This window comes from Bos grunniens, chromosome 7 (assembly GCF_055505025.1).
Source record: "Bos grunniens cultivar Pamir isolate PY7600 chromosome 7, Bosgru_T2T1.0, whole genome shotgun sequence".
Taxonomy (NCBI): domain Eukaryota; kingdom Metazoa; phylum Chordata; class Mammalia; order Artiodactyla; family Bovidae; genus Bos; species Bos grunniens.
The window spans coordinates 47,296,931-47,318,341 of NC_141171.1; the positions used below are offsets into that span (position 1 = coordinate 47,296,931).

General features: G+C 39.0%; 2 protein-coding genes across 11 annotated transcripts in view; one reads left to right on the top strand and one right to left on the bottom strand.

Annotated features, from left to right (window-relative positions):
- Window positions 1–21,411, top strand: part of LOC147369407 (F-box/LRR-repeat protein 21) — a 54,653-nt gene that overhangs the window by 12,046 nt on the left and 21,196 nt on the right. For 2 of the 10 annotated variants that reach the window (XM_086413630.1, XM_086413628.1), the window contains exons 4-5: window positions 3,720–3,891; window positions 4,548–6,746. The exons of 3 other annotated variants lie outside the window; for them this stretch is intronic. In XM_086413630.1, the coding sequence (XP_086269756.1) occupies window positions 3,720–3,891; window positions 4,548–5,191 (816 nt within the window). In that variant the 3' untranslated portion in view covers window positions 5,192–6,746. Of the gene's footprint in view, window positions 1–3,719; window positions 3,892–4,547; window positions 6,747–21,411 lie in introns of those variants that run through there. 5 more of the 10 variants (XM_086413631.1, XM_086413629.1, XM_086413635.1 and 2 more) reach the window with 3 other exon arrangements.
- On the bottom strand, window positions 8,694–20,603 carry LECT2 (leukocyte cell derived chemotaxin 2). The gene is made up of 4 exons (XM_086413639.1): window positions 20,360–20,603; window positions 18,037–18,133; window positions 16,318–16,463; window positions 8,694–9,129 (listed from the first exon to the last, which is right to left on the bottom strand). Exons 1-4 carry the CDS (start codon window positions 20,403–20,405, stop codon window positions 8,963–8,965), a joined length of 456 nt encoding a protein of 151 aa, XP_086269765.1. The 5' UTR covers window positions 20,406–20,603; the 3' UTR covers window positions 8,694–8,962.

The following is a 21,411-nucleotide window of genomic DNA, read 5'->3' on the forward strand; positions in this document are numbered from 1 at the left end:
AAAAATCAATCCTCATCCCAATTCCCAAGAAGGGTAGTACTAAAGAATGTGCTGAACATCAGATAGTTGCACTCATCTCCCGTGCTAGTAAGGTCATGCTAAAATCCTGCAAGCTAGGCTTCAGCATTTTGAGAACCAAGAACTTCCAGATGTCCAAGCTGGCTTTAGAAAAGGAAGAGGAACCAGAGATCAAATTGCCAACATTCAGTGGATTATAGAGAAAGCCAGGGAATTCCAGGAAAACATCTACCTCTGTTTCATCGACTACTCCAAAGCCTTTGACTGTGTGGATCATAATAAATTGTGGAAAGCTCTTAAAAGAGATAGGAATACCAGACCATCTTACCTATCTCCTGAGAATCCTGTATGCAGGTCAAGAAGCAACAGTTAGAATCCTGTATAGAACAACTGATTGGCTCAGGATTGAGAAAGGAATACAACAGCGTTGTGTGCTGTCACCCTGTTTGTTTAACCTATATGCTGAGCATATCATAAGAAATGATGGTCTGGATGAGTTACAAGCTGGAATCAAGATAGAAGGGAGTAACCTCCACAATGTTAGATATGAGGATGATACCAGTCTAATGGCAGAAAGCAAAGAGGAACTAAAAAACGTCTTGATGAGGATGAAGGAGGAGAGGAAGGAGCTGGCTTAAAACTAAATATTAAAAAACTAAGATCATGGCATCTGGCCCCATTACTTCATGGCAAAGAGAAGGGGAAAAGGTGGGAGTAGTGTCAGATTTCCTCTTCTTGGGCTCTAAAATCACTGTGGATGGAGACTGCAGAAGATGATGATTGCTTCTTGGCAGGAAAGCTATGACAAACCTAGACAGTGTGTTGAAAAGCAGAGACATCACTCTGCTGACAGAGGTCTGTGTAGTGGTCTTCCCAGTGGTCATGTATGGTTGTGAGAGATGGACCATGAAGAAGGCAGAGCACCGAAGAGATGATGCCTTCAAACTGTGGTGCTGGAGAAGATTCCTAAAAGTCCCTTGGACAGAAAGGAGATAAAACCAGTCAATCTTGAGGAAAATCAATCCTGAATTCTCATTGGAAGGACTGATGCTGAAGCTGAAGCTCCAGTATTTTGGAGAAAAGGCAAGAGAATTCCAGAAAAACATCTACTTCTGCTTTATGGATTACACCAAAGCCTTTGACTGTGTAGATCACAACAAACTGGGAAATTCTTCAAGAGATGGGAATACTAGACCACTTTACCTGCCTCCTGAGAAATCTGTTTGCAGCTCAAGAAGCAGCAGTTAGAACTGGACATGAAACAACAGACTGGTTCCAGATTGGGGAAGGAGTATGTCAAGGCTGTGTATTGTCACCTTGCTTTTTAACTTATATGCAGAGTACATCATGAGAAATGCCAGCTTGGATGAAGCGCAAACTGGAATCAAGATTGCCGGGAGAAACATCAATAACCTCAGATATGCAGATGATACCACCATTATGGCAGAAAGTAAAGGAACTAAAGAGCCTTTTGATGAAAGTGAAAGAGGAGAGTGAAAAAGCTGGCTTAAAACTTAACATTCAAAATATTAAGATCATGGCATCCGGTCCCATCACTTCATGGCAAATAGATGGGAAAACGATGGAAACAGTGCCAGACTTTATTTTCTTGGGCTCCAAAATCACTGCAGATGGTGACTGAAGCTATGAAATTAAAAGATGCTTGCTCCTTGGAAGGAAATCTGTGATCAACCTAGACAGTGTATTAAAAAGCAGAGATATTACTTTGCCAGCAAAATGTCCTTCTAGTCAAAGTTATGGTTTTTCCAGTAGTCATATATGGGTGTGAGAGTTGGACTATAAAGAAAGCTGAGTCCCAAAGAAGTGATGCTTTTGAATTGTGGTGTTGGAGAAGACTTGAGAGTCCCTTGAACTGCAAGGAGATGGAACCAGTCAATCCTAAGGGAAATCAGTCATGAGTATTCATTGGAAGGACTGATGCTGAAGCTGAAACTCCAATACTTTGGCCATCTGATGCAAAGAACTGACTCCTTGGAAAAGACCCTGATGCTGAGAAAGATTGAAGGCAGGAGGATAAGGGGATGACAGAGGGTGAGATGGTTGGATGGCATCACTGACTTGACAGACATGAGTTTGAACAAGTTCTGGGAGTCGGTGATGGACAGGGAAGCCTGGCATGCTGGAGTCCATGGGGTTGGAAAGAGGTGGACATGACTGAGCGACTGAACTGAGCTGATGAGAACATCTGACTCATTGAAGTCCCTGATGCTGGGAAAGATTGAGGGTAGAAGGAGAAGAGGAGAGAGAATGAGATGGCTGAATGGCATCACTGATGCAGTGGACACAAACTTGGGCAAACTTTGGGAGATGGTGAAGGACAGGGAGGCCTGGTGTGCTGCAGTCCATGGGGTCACAAAGAGTCGTGCACGACTGGACAACAACAGCAAAGTTTAGTAGAGGTTCAGCTGTCCACCATTTGAGAATGTGTGTAACTCAGTTTACACTTGTATAAACCATTGATTTCTTGTAAAGGAATTATGATGTATAACCCATTTGGTCATTCTGTTAGGGACAGTAGAGCCTTTGATAGAATCCAAGTTGATTATGAAAAGGAAAAAATGTGCATAGATTTTGTTTTCTAGACTTTCTGTGTCAAAAAATGACCTGAAAAGTTCTGAAACTCCACCCATTATGAAGTCAAACTGTAACTAAACTTTTTTTGTCAGTCTTCAAAACAGAAAGTTTTCAAAATGTATCTTTGTTTAGATAATTTGCTAGAAAAAAAAGTCTCTGAAGAATATGACATCATTGATTCATCAACAGTAAATATTGACTTTTACTATGTACCAGATACTATTTTAGGTGCTAGAAATACACGAATGAATAAAACAGATAAGAATTTATTTATCCTAGACTAGGGTGTTGACTCAGTCCAGATAGTAAATTTCAGGCTTTGTGGGGCCTATCGCTCTGCTCACTTCTCGCACTGTAGTGTGAAAGAAGAGCAGTACATAAATGAGTCCCACAGTGCTCTTCTATGGTCAGACTTTAATTAGGGACACTGAAAGAGCTTCACTTAAGTTTTGCATATCACAAAGTACTCCTCTTTAAAAATTTTCTTTGAATTATTTGAAAATATAAAAACCATGCAGTGGCTTAGATGATAAAGAATCTACCTGCAATGCGGGAGACCTGGGTGTGATCCCTGGGTCCAGAAGATCCCCTGGAGAAGGGAATGGCAACCCATTCCAGTATTCTTGCCTGGAGAATTCCATGATCAGAGGAACCTTGTGGGCTATAGTCCATGGGATCTCAAAGAGTCAGACATGAATGAGTGACTAACACTTTTCATACTTAACTCATGAGCCGTACGATAAAGTGGAGTGGACTTGGCCAGTGGACCATAACTTGCCAACCTCTATTCTAGGAAATACATAAGATTATATCCTTTTAATGTTGAAAAATAAATCCTTAAGATTGAAAACAATTGGAAGATGTGTTTATGAAATCTTTGAGACTTCTTCCTCTCTCACTATTCCATTTAGCAATGATAAAAGTAATAAAACTGCACTTTGCTATTTCTCCTGGCTAATGGCACTATGAAAAGCAGTAATATGTTGATCACTTTTATTATGCTATTATAAGCATATGTTGATATATTAATAAATAGTTTTGATGAAATTATTGCAGCTGTAGATTTTAAAATAATGTTTTATAATTTTTTCTTATTGCCATGCTAGTCTCATTTTGTGTCAGCACTTACAGTTCTTTTTGTTAACTCAAAATCATTGTCATCAATCAAAATTGAAGACACGCCAGTGGATGATCCTTCTTTGAGCATTCTTGTGGCCAATAATAGTGGTACTCTAAGATGCCTAAAAATGAGTAGCTGTCCTCATGTTTCATCTAACGGTAGGTTTTATTTTTAAGCTCATATGATGTTTTATTATAGTAATAGTAGTAATACAATTTCCTGTTGAACACTACATGCTTATGAGATATAATTCATCAATCTTTCTTTCAAAAGAACTCAGTGTATTGATGTAAGCTAAATATAGTTTAAATTGCTTCTCCTAAGAGTATCTTACTTATATATATATTTTTTATTGTATGTATAATTATATATATGGGGCTTTTCGGTTGGTGCAGTGGTGAAGAATCTGCCTGCCAATGCAGGAGACGGAAGAGATACAAGTTCAATCCCTGAATGGGGAAGATCCTCTGGAGAAGGAAATGGCAATCCACTCCAGAATTCTTGTCTGGAAATTTCCATGGACCGAGGTGCCTGGAGGTCTACAGACCATGGGGTTGCAAAAGAGTCAGACAGGACTAAGTACACATATTCACATAATTATTTATATTATATATATATATATGCACACATACACACATACAAATACAGATTTGCATGCAAATTTTATATATATATATATATCAGCATCCATCTCAGAAATCATTAGATGTCTATTCTAGGAAATAATGAATAACTGATACAAATTTAAATTCACAAAATGTTGTGTTAGTATCCATACTCTTTGTGTTTAAAGATTTGTCCCCATTTCCTGCAGGAATCCTTTGTGTAGCTGACCATTGTCAAGGTCTTAGAGAACTGGCATTGAATTATTACATGCTAAGTGACAAACTTCTCCTGGCACTTTCAAACGAGACTCATGTTAACCTTGAGCATCTTCGAATAGATGTTGTGAGTGAAAATGCTGGACAAATTGAATTTCATTCTATTAAAAGACAAAGTTGGGATGCACTTATTAAACACTCCCCTGGAGTGAATGTTGTTATGTACTTCTTTCTATATGAAGAGGAAATGGAGACGTTCTTCAAAGAAGAAACCCCTGTTACTCATCTTTATTTTGGTCGGTCAGTAAGCAAAGAGATTCTAGGACGGCTAGGTCTTAACTGTCCCCGACTAACAGAGTTAGTTGTATGTGCTAATGGTATTCAGGTCATTGATACTGAACTTATTTGTATTGCTGAACACTGTAAAAACTTGACAGCCTTGGGCCTCAGTGAATGTGAAGTTAGCTGCAGTGCATTCATTGAGTTTGTAAGACTGTGTGGGAGAAAGCTAACCCACCTCTCTATCATGGAGGAAGTTTTGATACCTGATGATGTTTATAGCCTAGATGAAATTCACACTGAAGTCTCCAAATACCTGGGAAGAATATGGTTTCCTGATGTCATGCCTCTCTGGTAATTGACTACTGAACCAAAGATTCTTAACTTTTTTTTTTTTAATCTATAAGATTAGCTTCTTTCTCTCTATGCAAATGTAAATTTTAAGATGCGTTGCTGAAATGTGTTAGGTGAAATCTTGTATTGTTTACAAACTACCTTAATGGATTATAGCAGAAGCATTTGAGAAACTATGAGAGATTTGAAAAGACAGAAATCATAAATAGAGCACAGACACTGTATGGTGGGTTAGATAGTTGATAGCTGCTGCTGCTGCTAAGTTGCTTTAGTTGCGGCCTACTCTGTGCGACCCCATTGACGGTAGCTCACCAGGCTCCCCCGTCCCTGGGATTCTCCAGGCAAGAACACTGGAGTGGGTTGCCATTTCCTTCTCCAATGCATGAAAGTGAAAAGTGAAAGTGAAGTCGCTCAGTTGTGTCCGACTCTTCGCGACCCCATGGACTGCCCCCTACCAGGCTCCTCCGTCCTTGGGATTTTCCAGGCTAGAGTACTGGGGTGGGGTGCCTTCTCCAGATAATCAGTTTGTAGATAAGTTCCTCAGCCTTCCTTGAAGGCATATTTTGACTTGCTAAATAAATTTGTAATATTGAATTTTGGATCCCTTAAATTATGTCACTTACAATTTTATATTGTTAATTGTTTCTGTTTCATCTTGGTATTAATATACTTTACAAAATATTTAGTATTAGAAACTAAGAGTACACTCAAAGTAGAGATACAGAGGCTGGCTTAATTGAACTCTATTTTTTAGCAGTATATAAGATCATGTTATGATTCAGTAAATAACTTGTAATTTCTAGTGCATTTCGAATTCTACTTTGTTGTATTAACTTGGGAGAAAATGGGCATTAGATTAACATTAAATAATGCTAATTCATTTTATAAAGATACTGTGTAATTGGTTAAACACACTACTGAGATAAAAAGTAAATTTTTTAGAGGGTGTTTGTGAGGGAATCAGCATTTACTGGATATATTTACTATGTATCTGAAACTATGCCAGATCCTTTGCAGAAGTGGTTGTTTAATTAGTAACACAGCCAAAACACTTTAATTATTGTTTATACTTTATACTTTATAATTATACTTTAATGGCTACGATTTATTGCCTTTAAGATGAATATGTATCCTTAAAATGACCCATAAGACCCCACAGGTTCTGGCTTCTGGCTTCTCCCTGCTTCTTTGACCTTGTCTCCTCCCACAGGTGCCCTTTGCCCCTTCTGTTCTCATCCTCTTTCAGTTCCTTAAAATTGCCGTGCACCCTCTAGTCAGAGCGCATTTGTACATATTCTAGGCAGATTTTAAAGTCATATGTTAATGTTAATATGCCCTGAGTGTGATAAATGTTGTCACAAAAATGTAGTGATTCCTCCCTGTCCAGCTATGGCCTCTTAAATTGACCACTTACCTTGTTCTTTCATTAAATTACTTTCTTTCAGAAAACTCAAAACATTTTCTAAATAAAGATGGATTTTATAGTCATTTAAGCTAATATCTGAAACCAAAATTTTAAGTATATGTTATAATCACCTTCAATAAAGAAAATTAAGTTACTCAGTGCTGTTACCTCCCTGTCGTTTGAACCTGTGCAGTACTTTAGACTGAACATTTTAACACTCAAACCTAAAGGAAAAGGAAATTAAGAAAACAAAACAACCTTCTGATACAGTGCACTAGAGGGCGCTATATTCTAGTGATTCTGAGGAAAGAAGTCCTTTAGTCTAAAGTTTGCATTTATGTTCAACAGATATGAGAGTGCCTGTGGGAGGCGAGGCAGAAAGCAGCATTTTTGCTCTTCTTTGGAGAAGCCGTCTGTTCTGGGTAATGAGTGTGGTTTCTAAAACAGTCACTTCAGAAGGTTGATTATTTAGAAGACTAAATGTATATGTCATTGTTCAAACATTTTAGAGCTCCTTCTAAAATTGCCTTTGAAATCTGTATGCTGTTTCCTTTTTTGTGATCTCAATGGGAGCACAGGCTTTGTCTTTTGAAGAAAAATGTAATCTTTGGGAGTGACCTAAAATTACTTGGCACTAGGGAGATGAATAAGGTAGATGATCAAACCAGACACTGCCGCTGTTGCAGTTTTCTTCTTTTTAACCAAAACTTAAAGTCTTAATTTGCTAGCCTTGTATAAGATGTTATGACACAGTAGAGAATAGTATCTAACTGGATATGAGAAAGTACTGATGGTGTTTTATAGACTAAACTATCTGAGAGCCGTCAGTGAGTCTTCTTCCTGGATACCCACCCGAGTCCCGTTGCCTCTATAACATCTTATTCATAATGATAAATACCCGTGAAGTCACCTCCCAACCGTAAAACTACAGCATTGATAGTAACTTAAATTTTTCTATGTGGTCCTTCCCTATCCAGTCCTGAGATAACTAGTGTTTATTATTTGCTCGATTTCCTTTTTATATGTTTTTATCACATATACATGTGTTCCTAAAAATTCTGTTTTGGCTTTAGTTGTTTTGACTTTATAAAACAGTATCATGCTATATGCCCTTTTGAGCTTTTTTAATGATTCATCTATTTTGTTATGTTTAGCTGAGGTTCATTTATTACAACTGCTGTATAATATTCCATTCTGTACTGAAACCACAGTTTGTCCATCTGACTATTGACAGGCATTTGAGTTGTTCCGGGTTTTGCTATGACAAATAGTAATATTATGAGCATTCTTGTACACAGGTGCTAGTATACCAAAGCAGCCCCTTCTCTTTAGTAAAAAAGTTAAGTTGACTACATTTCCAATATCATAGCTACACTAGGAGTGGAGTCATTCTACTGGAGTTTTCTACATTCCAAAGAGTTTAAGCAAAAATTCATGAAAGTTTCCAGAAGGAGGAGTTCACCTCACTCATTTCTTAGTGACCGACTAAGATCTACAGAGCCGTATTATTTCTGGTCCTTTGAATAGTCGTATGGTCTTATTTCCCTTTTATACTCGTCGTCAGCATAACCAGGAAAGAGTCATAAGGATATACAATGATGTGTAAAAATAAGTAGCTGTTACGGGCATATGGCTCGATGAGGCTGACGGACTCAGTTGCATGAGATACTTCAGGTCGGGGTAGATCTCTTTCTCTTTTTAGTATTCTTTGTAATGTAGACTTTCTGAAATCAGTGTCCCACAGTACCTTGGACTGCTATCATTGATTACCTGGAAGATCGACAACTTACATCGAGTGTGGGAATGTATGGCTGTAAAGACTGGCAAATTCTGTCTTATCCGTGTAAACCCTTCACCCTCCAACCACTTTGGGTATTTCAGCAATTGGGTATACCAATACCAAAACCTAAGGGTATTCCTGAAATTCTTTACTGCCTCAACTCAAAAGAAGCCTTGAGTTTATTCACTTGGTATTTATGAACTTTTATGTGTCTAGCATTGTACAACACTAATCTTGTGCCCTAAAAACACTTAAGGTTTTTTTTAATATTTTCAAGCAGAAAGCTAGTTTTAGAAATGTCAACATTGCTGTTGGCACCAGTTTGAATTTGTATGTTTGTTTCTCCTATTTATTTAGAACTGAGAAATCTTTTAGAAAAAACACATCCCTGATCCCATAGGTTACAGATCAGACCTGAGAAATGAACTGACCTTCAAAACATCAAAGTGGCAATGAGTTGAAATCAAAATGCTTTTTTCTCTCTTTCATTCATCATGTTTCTATTTGAGCACAAATTTGTTGAAAAGCAGGATAGGTGCCTAGATTTTAAGAAGATGGCTGTCTTTTTAGAAGATCGGCTTGTCCTCCATCTATAGGTAGACAGTAGGATCACTCAAGTCACAGTTTTCAATATGTATGTGGGATTGTATTCCAGGGTAAACTTTTTGCAAGGGCAGCAGAGTGCCCAGTTTTTCTCCCTTCTTGATAGAACCTTTATATTTAATTGGCTTGATGTAGAACATTTTAATGCAGAAACCTGAAAGAAAAGAAGTAAAATTATTCATTATCTAGGTTTTAGTAGCCTTGAATCAGAAGTTTTCTTTAAAGAGCAGAAATGAAAAAAAAGAAAGGATGATTGATTGAACTCAATGAGCGAACAGAAGAAAATGACACAATCATATCAGAAATGAAGACTAAAATTACAAGATGCTGAAGGAAGAATAGACTCAAATCACTTTAAAAAGGCATTGACGAATAGCTGAGAAACACCAGCTAGCTGAAAACATTGACCCAGAACAATGTCAACTTCAAGACAGATTCTGATAAAACACTTTTAAAAACAAAGCAAAGTAGAAATAATAACAGGCACAAGAATACAAAGCTTTCTAAATACCAGAAGAAAAAAAGACCTGTCAGAGAAATAGAAATAATACCATTGTAATACCATAATTATAAAATAATAACAGTGCCGGGACCAAATATATGAGTTGTATCTATAAATGTTAATTCATGTATTAAAAAGATTTTCATATTGGCTTGAAAAGCAAAATGAAAGTCTGTGCTGTATACAATTAGACAGTCACTGAAAAGGTATAAAAATTCAAGGCTGGGAAAGATTTACCTTGCAAATGGAAGGAAAGGGAAAGCAAGGGTTATGATCTTGTTACCTTCAGGCCAAAAAGCATTGAAGCCAGACAAAGAATGACAATTATAATGCTAAATCCAACGAAGATAAAATAGTTAAAACTATCCAGGCACTAAATAACACAGAAATCATTATATAACACAAAAATCCTATAAAGGAGAGATTACAGGAGATACAAGGAGAAATAGAAACCCAGCAGTAGTAGAAGACTCCAACACATTTGGTGTCAGTGCAAACCGGTCGGGTGGACAGAAAGCATAGGCAGGGCTATAGGAGCATCCTGTCCAGCACAGTAGCTGCCATCCACTGACTAGTCAACACTTGAAATGTAGCTAATTTGAATTAGATGCACTTTATAAGATACACATTGGATTTTGAAGACAGTAGCCCCTCCAAAGTTAAACATTACTAATTTCATATTAATTGCATTTTGAAATGATAATAATTTGGAGATCTTAAAATATTAAAATTAAGTTATAGTTTCTTTTTACTTAATGTGGATGCCGGAAAATTAAGATTACATATGTGGCTTTTATTATACTATTGGTGGACAGTACTGCTGCAGAAAATCTAAGTGAAATCCGTAAGCTACATCTTATATACATAAGTTAAACAGAATATGTCCAAGGGTGCTGCTGCTGCTGCCAAGTCGCTTCAGTCGTGTCCGACTCTGCGCGACCCCAGAGACGGCAGCCACCAGGCTCCCCGTCCCTGGGAGTCTCCAGGCAAGAACTCTGGAGTGGGGTGCCATTTCCTTCTCCAGCGCATGAAAGCAAAAAGTGAAAGTGAAGTCGCTCAGTCATGTCCGACCCTCTGCTACCCCATGGACTGCAGGCTACCAGGCTCCTCCATCCATGGGATTTTCCAGGCAAGAGTACTGGAGTGGGGTGCCATTGCCTTCTCCAGTATAGCAGTGCAAGAAGACCTAAATAAATGGAAGATATAACATGCTCATTGATTGGAAGATCCATTACTTCTAAGACATCAATTCTTCTCAGTTTGATCTGTATAGTCAATGCAAACCCAATCCAAGACCCAGCAAGATTTTTGGTGGAGATTGACAAACTGCTTCTGTAATTTATTTGGAAATTCAGATAACCCAGGACTTGCCAAGGCAATCTGAAAAAAAGAGCAAAGTTGGAAGATTTATACTATTAAGAGATCAAGGTGTATTTTATAGCTAAGATAATTAAGACAGTGCAGTACTGCTGGAAGATTAACCAACTGACCAACGAAACACCGTAGAAAGACCATAAACAGACCCACATATATGCAGACCTTGATTTATGACAAGATACTTTTGTGCAGTGAGGAGAAAACGGTATTGGCAAGTTAATGGTATGGAGTCAGTTATCTATATGGGAGAAGGATTTGATTCTTCTCATTCCTTACAGAAAAGCCAATTCCAGATGGATTATAAATCTAAATATGAAAGGTCAAGCAATAAAGCTTGTGGACAAAAGCCTAGGGTGAATATCTTTAGGGTTTCAGGATGGGCAAATGTGTCTTAAACAGGTAATAAAAATGTGCTAACAGTAAAGGAGGATACTACTAAATTGGACTGCATTAAAAATAATAATTTTGGTTTATTAAAAAACAACATTTGAAAAGTTAAAAAAGGAGCCCAGAAGATGGGAGAAGATAGTTATAATACATATTTGGCAAAGAATTTATGTCCAAAATACACAAAAAGCTCCCACATACCTCTAAAACACTGGGCATTTTGCAAAATATGTGAAGAGGCACTTCACAAAAGACAGTATTGATGTTATCAATAAATATGAAAAATATCAATAAATATGAAATGCAGATTAAAGTTAAAGGAGATACCATTACACACTCATGAGAATGACTGAAATGAGAAAAGCAGATAACACTAAGTATTGTGTATGGAGCAACTGGAATTTTCACACACTCCTCATGGGAGTGTGAATGAATAGCACCACTTTGGGAAGCCAGGTGGCAGTATCTGCTAAGGCTGCAGATACATCTACCAAGTGACCCAGCAACTCCACTCCTCTAGCGTCTGCCAGTTGCTGAGTATATTGATTCCAGCTATGCGTTCTGGACTGGGGAAGTTACTACAAGGGGGTCATGTGGATGCACTTGGTCCACTTGTAAGATGGACCCTAGCGAAAAACTGTCTTGATCACCTGACTGCATAAGCCCTGATCAGGGACCGCAGTGGCCTTTTGTGTCTTTAGGAATTAGTGTCAGCTTTAAGTGTCTTCATCTCCAGTGTGCAGTCATCCTGCTAAAAGGCTAGAGCAAGTCCCTTTGAGAACAGCTATAAAGTAAGGCTTATAGTATAAATTTTTGGCTTTTGTGACAGCCCTTCCTTAGAAAGGCTCAGCCTCCCTTTCATTCAAGAGAGCCCCTGGACTGTAAACTGACTCAAGTCTGGGAATCAGTTGATAGCGCTGGGAGAAGATTTTCAGACCCAGAATTGATCGAGGTCAGAATTTTTTGTTCATCAGACCTAGAGTGTTTCCTTTTATACAAATCAAATAAAGTTTTAGTACACTGCCCATGTATTTGGTTCTAGGTCACCGTGATTAAGCAGACAGTGCCATAGATCCTTGATTCTGATGCATCTGATGACTGTTTGACCTCTGCTCCCCATTGGGTAGCCATGCCAACCTTGACTGCTCAGTGGAGTCCTTTCAATGGCAGTGGTTTCTCTTATTTCAAGCCTAGAGAAGATAGCCTCCAGATCGCTCCTTAAAGACTTGGGCTCCTTAGCAAAGTGTTTCTCATGGCCTTGGTGAGAGGAGTGTCACTAAACCCACCCCCAGCAGGCATGCAAATTTATGTTCATGAAAAGACATGTACTAGAAAGTTCATAGTAGCATTTTCCTAATTGCCTGAAACTGGATACTGCCCAAATGTCCATTTAGAGCATGATTAAATAAATAAACACACATGCATGCAATGGATACTATAGGTAAATAATGATGAATGAACCTCACAAACATGAATGAATCTTACAAACATCATGGTAATAAAAGAAGGCCCCCACTCAAAAGAGTGCATGCTGTTTAATTCTATTTAAATCATTTTCAAAAACTAGGCAAAAAAAAAAAAACCCTAAAAGGTAGTACAAGGGGTCTCTGGGCTGCTGCTGTTGTACTTTTTCTTGAAATAGTGTAATCAGCAGGTTGCCCTGGTGTGCTTACTTTGTGAAAATTCATTGAGCCAGCCATTTTTGCTTTGTGCACTTTGCTGTATGTATGTTCTATTGCAATAGATTTAAAACACCAAATAAGAAGCCTAGGACCTGAAGTACCAGGAGACCTGACTTTACCTAGAACATAGAGCTTTTGAAAATGTTGTTTTTGTTCAGTTGCTAAGTCGTGTCCCACTCTTTGTGACCCTTTGGACTGTAGCACACCAGGCCCTTCTGTCCTCCACTATCTCCCAGAGTTTGCTTAAATTCATGTCCATTAAATTGGTGATGCTATCTAACCATCTCATCCTCTGTCACCCTCTTCTCCTTTTGCCTTCAATCTTTCCCAGCATCAGGATCTTTTCCATTGAGTCGGCTCTTCGCTTCTGGTGGCAAAAGTATTGGAGCTTCAGCTTCAGCATCAGTCCTTCCAATAAATATTCCGAGTTGATTACCTTCAGGATTTGATCTCCTTTCAATCCAGGAGACTCTAAAGAGTTCTCCAGCACCACAGTTCAAAAGCATCAATTCTTCAGCACTCAGCCTTCTTTATGGTCCAACTATCACATCTCTACATGACTACTGGAAAAGCCATAGCTTTGACTATATGGACCTTTGTTGGCAAAGTGGTATCTCTGCTTTTTAATACACTGTCTAGGTTTGTCTCATTTTCCTTCAAGGAACAAGTGTTTTTTTAACTTTATGGCTGCAGTCACCATCCACAGTGATTTTGGAGCCCAAGAAAATTAAAATCTGTCACTGTTTACAGCTTTTCCCCATCTCTTTGCCATGAAGTGATGGCACTGGATGCCATGATCTTAGTTTTTTGAATGTTGAGTTTTAAGCCAGTTTTTTCACTCTCCTCTTTCACTTTCATCAAGAGGCTCTTCAGTTCCTCTTCACTTTCTGCCATAAGGGTGGTGTCATCTGCATACCTGAGGTTGTTGATATTTCTCCCAGCAGTCTTGATTTCAGCTTGTGATTCATCCAGCCTGGCATTTCACATAATATACTCTGCATATAAGTTAAATTAGCAGGGTGACAATACATAGCCTTGTCATACTTCTTTCTCAATTTTGAACCAGTCAGTTGTTCCATATCCAGTTCTAACTGTTTCTTCCTGACCCACATACAGCTTTCTCAGGAGGCAGGTAAGGTGGTCTATTATTCCCATCTCTTTAAAAATTTTCCACAGTTCATTGTGAGCCACACAGTCAAAGACTTTAGCCTAGTCAATAAAGCAGATGTTTTTCTGAAACTCACTTTCTTGCTCCATGATACAACAAATGTTTGCAATTTGATCCCTGGTTCCTCTGCCTCTTCAAAACCCAGCTTGTACACCTGAAAGTTCTTGGTTCATGTATTGCTGAAGCCTAGCTTGAAGGATTTTAAGCATAACCTTGCTAGCATGTGAAATGAGTGCAACTGTACAGCAGTGTAAACGATCTTTGGCATTGTCCTTCTTTGGGACTGGAACGAACGCTGATCTTTTCCAGTCCTGTGGCCACTGTTGAGTTTTCTAAATTTGCTGACATGTTGAGTGCAGCACTTTAACAGCATCATCTTTTAGGATTTTAAATAGCTCAGCTGGAAGTCTGTCACCTCCACTAGCTTTGTTTTTAGTAATGCTTCGTAAAGCCCACTTGACTTCATACTCCAAGATGTCTGCCTCTAGGTGAGTGACCATATCATCGTGATTATCTGGGTCATCAAGACCTTTCTTGTTTAGTTCTTCTGTGTATTCTTGCCACCTCTTCTTAATCTCTTCTGGTTTTGCTTACTGTTTCTGTCTTTTATCACGACCCATTCTTGCATGAAATGTTCCCTTGATATCTCCTTTTTTTTTGAAGAGATCTTTAGTCTTACCCATTTTATTTTTCCTCTATTTCTCTATTTTCCTCTATTTCCTGGCATTATTCATTTAAGAAGGCCTTCTTATCCTTTCTATTCTCTGAACTGTGAACTCAGTTGAGATTATCTTTGCCTTTCTCCTTTGCTTTTCACTTCTCTTCTCAGCTATTTGTAAGGCCTCCTTAGACAACCACTTTGCCTTCTTGCATTTCTGTTTGTTTGGGATTGTTTTTGTCACTGCCTCCTATATAGTGTTATAAACCTCAGTCCATAGTTCTTCAGGCATTCTGTCTCCAGATCTCATCCCTTGAATCTATTTGTCACTTCCACTGTATAATCATCAGGGATTTGCTTTAGATCATGTCTGAATGGCCTACTGGTTTTCCCTACTTGCTTCAATTTAAGCCTGAATTTTGCAATAAGGAGTTCATGATCTGAGCCACAGTCAGCTCCAGGTCTCGTTTTTGCTGATGGTATAGCACTTCTTCATCTTTGGCTGCAAAGAACGTAATCAGATTTTCGTATTGACTACCTAGTAATGTCCATGTGTAGAGCTGTCTCTTGAGTTGTTGGAAAAGGGAATTTGCTATGACCAGTGCATTCTCTTGACAATATTCTGTTAGCCTTTGCTCTGCTTCATTTTGTACTCCAAGGCCAAACTTGCCTGTTATTCCAGGTATCTCTTGACTTCCTACTTTTGCATTCCAGTGCTCTGTGATGAAAAGGACATCTTTTTTTTGGTGTTAGTTCTAGAAGGTCTTGTCAGTCTTCATAGAACTGATGAACTTCACCTTCTTCAGCATCAGTGGTTGGGGCATAGACTTGGATTAGTGTGATGTTGAATGGTTTGTCTTGGAAATCAACTGAGACCATTCTGTTGTTTTTGAGATTACACCCAAGTACTGCATTTCAGACTCTTTCTGACTATGAGGGCTACTCCATTTCTTCTAAGTGGTTCTTGCCCACAGTAATAGGTATAATGGTCATCTGAATTAAATCTGACCATTCCCGTCACTGATTCCTAAAATGTTTATGTTCAATCTTGCCATCTCCTGCTTGACCACATCCAATGTACCTTGATTCACGGACCTAATGTTCCAGGTTCCTATGCAATATTGTTCTTTACAGCTTTGGACTTTACTTTGACCACTAGACACATGTACAGCTGAACATTTGAAAACAGTTCACATAAACTCTTGCAGAAATGCCAACATTTTCCAGTTGTGGAACTGGTAAATGAAAGCATCCATTCATTATAGCTAATATTGCTCAAAGTGATTTTGCTTGGAGAATATTAAGCAAAGCCATGTGGACCTCAGGAGGAAAGTGCCCCAGTCAGGTATAGAGCTAGGTGGGGAGTGTATGTATAAAAAAGATGACTGTAGGGAAAGTGGTGAAACATCTTGGAAAATGTGTGGGCTGTTTTAGTACAGTACCCTTGTCCTTTAGTTCCTAGGTTTTGTTCCTTTGAAAGAAGAATGCAACTTCTCTGTATAGAATACACATGAAATAAGCATCAGAGATCTCCACTATATGCCCCAGGTACATACACCACTTCTTACCTCCTCCAGAGATCCGAACACCATTATTGATGGCATTTTTGTTTTTATAAGGTTTCTCCTGGCCCATGATCTTTCCGGTGAAAGGTGCGTAAACAGCAGAGCCATCTGAGCACAAGACATCTACACCCTGGTGAAGCTTCTGATTTCTAGGATATAAATAAGAATGAACAGACTGAAGAACTGCCCTGGGAATTTTATTGCCCAGGAACAGGGGTTAACCCACTGTTCCCAGTCCAGGGTATCAAAAATGTTGGGATGTCCCAGGTTTCCTCACTCTGTTTAGTCAGTTTTCACCTCCCTCTCCGCAGGTATTCATAATCATGTTGTAAAGGTTAAAGCATGTAAGATAGTATTTGGTACACAAGAAGTGTTTAAAAAAAATGTTAGCCATTATTAATATATGGCATCTGGGGGAGATGAGGCAATCAATGTAAGTAAATGTTATAGATACCTGAATCTTTACATCTGTAAGACCACTTAGAAAAGAGTTGACTTTTTATGGGAACCTATTTTATAAGAAGAATCATAGTCTTTTTTTTCTCTCAGTGATCCATACGCATCATTTATTGTGTATGACATTTTAATATGGTGACTGATAGCTCCTGCATTTATTAAACTCTGTGGGGCACAAATGGAAAACGATCCCAGGTTGTAAGGTTTCCTGAGGTTGTCTCTAACAGTCCTCACTCTTCCTGCTCTTACCAGGCTCTTCTCCTTCTAATAGGCCTCCTGAAAGTCAGATTCACCAGGATTGTTAGCATTATGTGTATAGCAACATAGAGCAGGTTCCACGTGAGGAGCCAGTAAGTTATTGAATGAGTCAAGTGCACAAACTGTAGGGTTTATGGACTGATTGAGCCTGAGTTTTGGCAATTCAGGGGCCATTTCCCCCTGTGTCCCATTTCTCAGCCCTATTCCATGTATGTGAGGTTGCTTTGTGAATAGTATCTGTGTGAGTGAGAGTTCTGTGATTAGAGTGGTGATTGGTAATGCAGTTGGTGCGTGTGCTATACACACTCAGTCGTGTCTGACTCATTGTGACCCCATTGACTGTAGCCCACCAGGCTCCCCTGTCCATGGGATTTTCCAGGCAAGAGTACTGGAGTGGGTTGCCATTTCCCTCTCCAAATGCAGTTGGACATGTTGCTATTTCATCAGAAAGTGGCACTCCCTAAGTAGTACTGGGAATTGTTGAACATTCATAGTATGTCCCTCACTGTCTGGAAGAGATTACCTGCTTAGGGCCAGCCTTTGGTATTTACCTCCCAAAGCCTGGGTCAGTAACACCACAGTCTGCTGGCAACAAGAGCTAAAAGCCTGAATCCTAGTTCCCCAGCCTTCAACCACCTTCACTGTGTTTGGCAGGTCCCTCAGCCGTTTGGTGCCCCAGTTCAAGTTCCTCTTCTATAAAATGGGATGGTAAAGTTTGGTTTTCACTTTGGAAAAGCCAGGTGAGATGAGTCAACATATGAAAACATTGAGAGAGAAAACATAGCTCTCCTCTCTGTGGTCCTTATTCAGTGCTCTGTTCTCAATTCAGAGCCCACATCTGAAGCCCTGTTCTTGGAAGTTGCTCCAGACATGGTAATGCAACTGGTTTTGCCTCTGAATTTTCCTGCCGTCAGAAGGGAAAGGATGGTGAGCACTTGTGGAAACTTACAGCGAGGACACTGAGCAAAGAGGTTGAGCTGAAAGAGTGTGTGTGTGAAACCCCATTACCTCTGAGCCGTGTACTGGCCACAGCCATGGCCATCACATGTCCTGATCTCATTGGAAGACTTGCCAGCACATATAATAGCCCATGGTCCAGCCAGTGCTGAAAAGGAAAAACATGAGAAGCAGGTTTCCTGACCACGTATTCCCAATATCCATTACCCTCATGTCTCCCAGCAGATTCAAAAATTCTTTTCATTATACTTTTTCTCTGATTTTTTCTGTAGTTTATGGGGTGGCCTGCCTTTAACTCCTGATTCAGCTGTAAAATGGCCCTTTTTTCCCTGGCCGTGGAAGTTTGTTTTCTGACGTGTAGAGTATTTGTAAGTTTATTTACAAGCACTCACCTTTATTGTTATTATTTGTTTTATATTATCCGCCGAACAATGTTGTAGATGGTGCTTTAAAATTTTTCTTTGCTTATGACTTGGCGTGGGGCCCTCTATGTTTAGGTTAAACAAAATAATTGAACAACATGGCTCAAAGAAATGATTCTAGAGTAACTTTGAAATGTTCTTTATTTTTAGTCTTGATCCAAGATGTTTGAATTGAAGGAAAAACAAACTATGAGTTAGCAAAGTGTATTTAACACTAAATGGATCTCTTTCATATCCACTGACATAGAAGAGGAGATTCTTAGAAATAAGAACATGTCAAACTAATTTAGCCTAGAGCAGAGTGTGAAGAGAAGGTGAGGAAGTGAGTAATAACAATTACTTGAAAAATTGAGAAGCCGTAAAACATGGAGGGAGGGGGCTGGCTGTCTTCATGTATTTTGTGCAAACTTTCCGTGCAACTTCTCGTTATTAGAGTAAGCACTTGATAAATATTCCTTTAAATTGTTTCCTGGATTTCTAATTATTTATATTAACGGAGAGTTGCATTAAGAAACTCATCGTTTTACTTCAAAGCAAACTAACAAAAATGGAAGCAAAAGCAGGAATCTGCTAATTTGGTTGTTGGTTATATTTAAAGGTATTTTGCTATTCATTAATATATGTGTTATGAAAAGAAGCTACAGAATATGACCATTAAGCATATTCTTGAATATACCTCTAAAAGGTATATTATGCCTTTGGACCAAGCTTCAAGTCACTTTGGCCCTAATATTTATCCTTCAGAATTGAGGCATATATTAGTTTATTAGTGTATTCATTTGCTCTTTTGCTATGACAGGGGAGTGTTCCCCTTGTCCTGCTGCTGCTGCTGCTAAGTCACTTCAGTCGTGTCCAACTCTGTGCGACCCCATAGACGGCAGCCCACCAGGCTCCCCATCCCTGGGATTCTCCAGGCAAGAACACTGGAGTGGGTTGCCATTTCCTTCTCCGATGCATGAAAGTGAAAAGTGAAAGTGAAGTCGCCCAGTCGTGTCCGACTCTTCGCGACCCCGTGGACTGCAGCCCATCAGGCTTCTCCATCCATGGGATTTTCCAGGCAAGAGTACTGGAGTGGGTGCCATCGCCTTCTCCGTCCCCTTATCCTAATCCATACCAATTTTTGTGTCAGGGGTTTTCTAAATCAGATTCTCATACAAACTTTATTTTCTAATTTTGTTCCAATTAATTCCAAACTAAGATTGTTTTTTCTTTTCTGCTTCTCTCATTAAAGAAATAGAACATTCAGGTGGAAGTCATTGATAACCACTCTTGACCTTGTGTATTCTTCCTTTTCTGCTTTAAAAAAAAATTTTTTTTTTATTGTGGTAAAAGTCACATAACATAAAACAGACTGTGTTAACCATATCTAACTGTGCATTTCAGTGGCACGAAGTACATTCATATTGTTGTGCAACTCTTCATCATCCAACTTCCAACTTGTTCACCTTCCTAAATGGAAACTCTGTCCCCAGTAAACAACAATTCCCCACTCCCCTCACTGCCCCCCACCCCCGACAGCATCCGCCAGTATGCCTTCTATGAAGTTGACTGTTCTAGTTACCTCGTATAAGCAGAATCAAATGATGCATGTCAGCACCTAGTGTTTATTGGAATGCGTTTCTAAAGTTAACAGTGTGTGTCCTACACACAGACAAAGCTGCTTTTCCCCTGTGCAGTACGGTAGGTTCTCATTCGATTTCTGTCTTATACATGGTAGTAGATATATGTCATTCTCAATCTCCCAATTCATCCCACCCTGCCATTACCCTCTTGGTGTCCGTATGTTCGTTCTCTGCGTTGGTGTCTCTGTTTAAGCTTTGCTTCCTATTCCACTGTTAATAACCAAATATACAAGTTTCTGTTGTGGTTGTAATGTTAATGACTTTCGAATCTATCCTTGGAATCAATTTTTAAAAGTCAGCCAGGATTCTAAGACAGTAATTTTGACTTACCAGGTGAAATCAGAGCAGCCAGAAGGAGGGTTCCTGTGGAAAACATTTGTCTTTGTCTCTCTAGAATGCTTCTTCCTCTGACCCTTAGGCTTGCCCCCACACACTCTGTGAAGAATATTCCAGTCTGAATTAGTATTATCTAGCTATTTAACCTTAGAATTCTGCATCTCTCATATCTTCAATTTGGTACAAGACCCAAAAATTTACGAGAATGGAAGGAGTCAGATTTTAATACTCTGTGGACAGCTATGTAGGACCTACGTAAAAGCTTTTCATCTGAAAAAGCTAACTTTATTGGAAATGCTGACTAAATATTAACAGAAGTGATAAGGCTGGGTGAAGAGTGGCTTTTCTCTGGGCTGTGACTGGTGGGAGGATATCCACATGAAGAAATGAATATTTAATATTGTCTGCTAGTAGATCTGTCTTTCATTCCCTGGATAGGGTATGTTTCAGAAAAGAAGATTAATAATGTATGACCTTCTATAGTATATTTTTTAGTATTTCCCTTGGGTTTTTTTGGAGGATCAGTTAATTTTATCTGTGTAATGTTTGCAAATACTTTTATAATTTTGAGAAAATTATCTTTCTTTAAATATGTGACTTTAGATGTTTGCTTGTTTGTAATAATGAAAAATTAACATCCACAGTACCCATAAGTAGAGAAAAGGATGAATGATATACGATGGAGTATAATAGCAGTTGGAATATATATTGTCATTCCAATTTTCCAGAAGAGAAAACAAAGGCACAGTTTGATTAGGTGAATTCACTCAAGATCACATAGGGAGGACGTAACAGATTTGGGATTCAAACCTATGGGGAAGAGGGGAAGTTTTGCTGTGTTCGAATCATCTAAAGAGATTCTCTCTTAGGCATTGGTCATTTATCCACAGCAGTGGTTCTCACCAGGAATAATTTTGTCCCCCAGGAAACACTTGGCAGTGTCTAGAAATGTTTTTGGTCGTCACTGCTACACAGACGCTGTTGGAACATAGTGGGCAGAGGCCAGGGCTACTGCTAAACATCATACCGGACATAGAACATACCCC

What these genes read in the sequence shown, in the direction of transcription:
- LECT2 (XM_086413639.1), bottom strand. Translation starts at nt 20,405, where the DNA reads ATGTTTTCCACAGGAACCCTCCTTCTGGCTGCTCTGATTTCACCTG. An exon ending in GGCTGCTCTGATTTCACCTG is followed by an intron (nt 18,134 to 20,359) that starts GTAAGTCAAAAT and finishes TTTCCTTTTCAG; the next exon opens with CACTGGCTGGACCATGGGCT. An exon ending in TGTTCGGATCTCTGGAGGAG is followed by an intron (nt 9,130 to 16,317) that starts GTAAGAAGTGGT and finishes CTTTTCTTTCAG; the next exon opens with GTTTCTGCATTAAAATGTTC.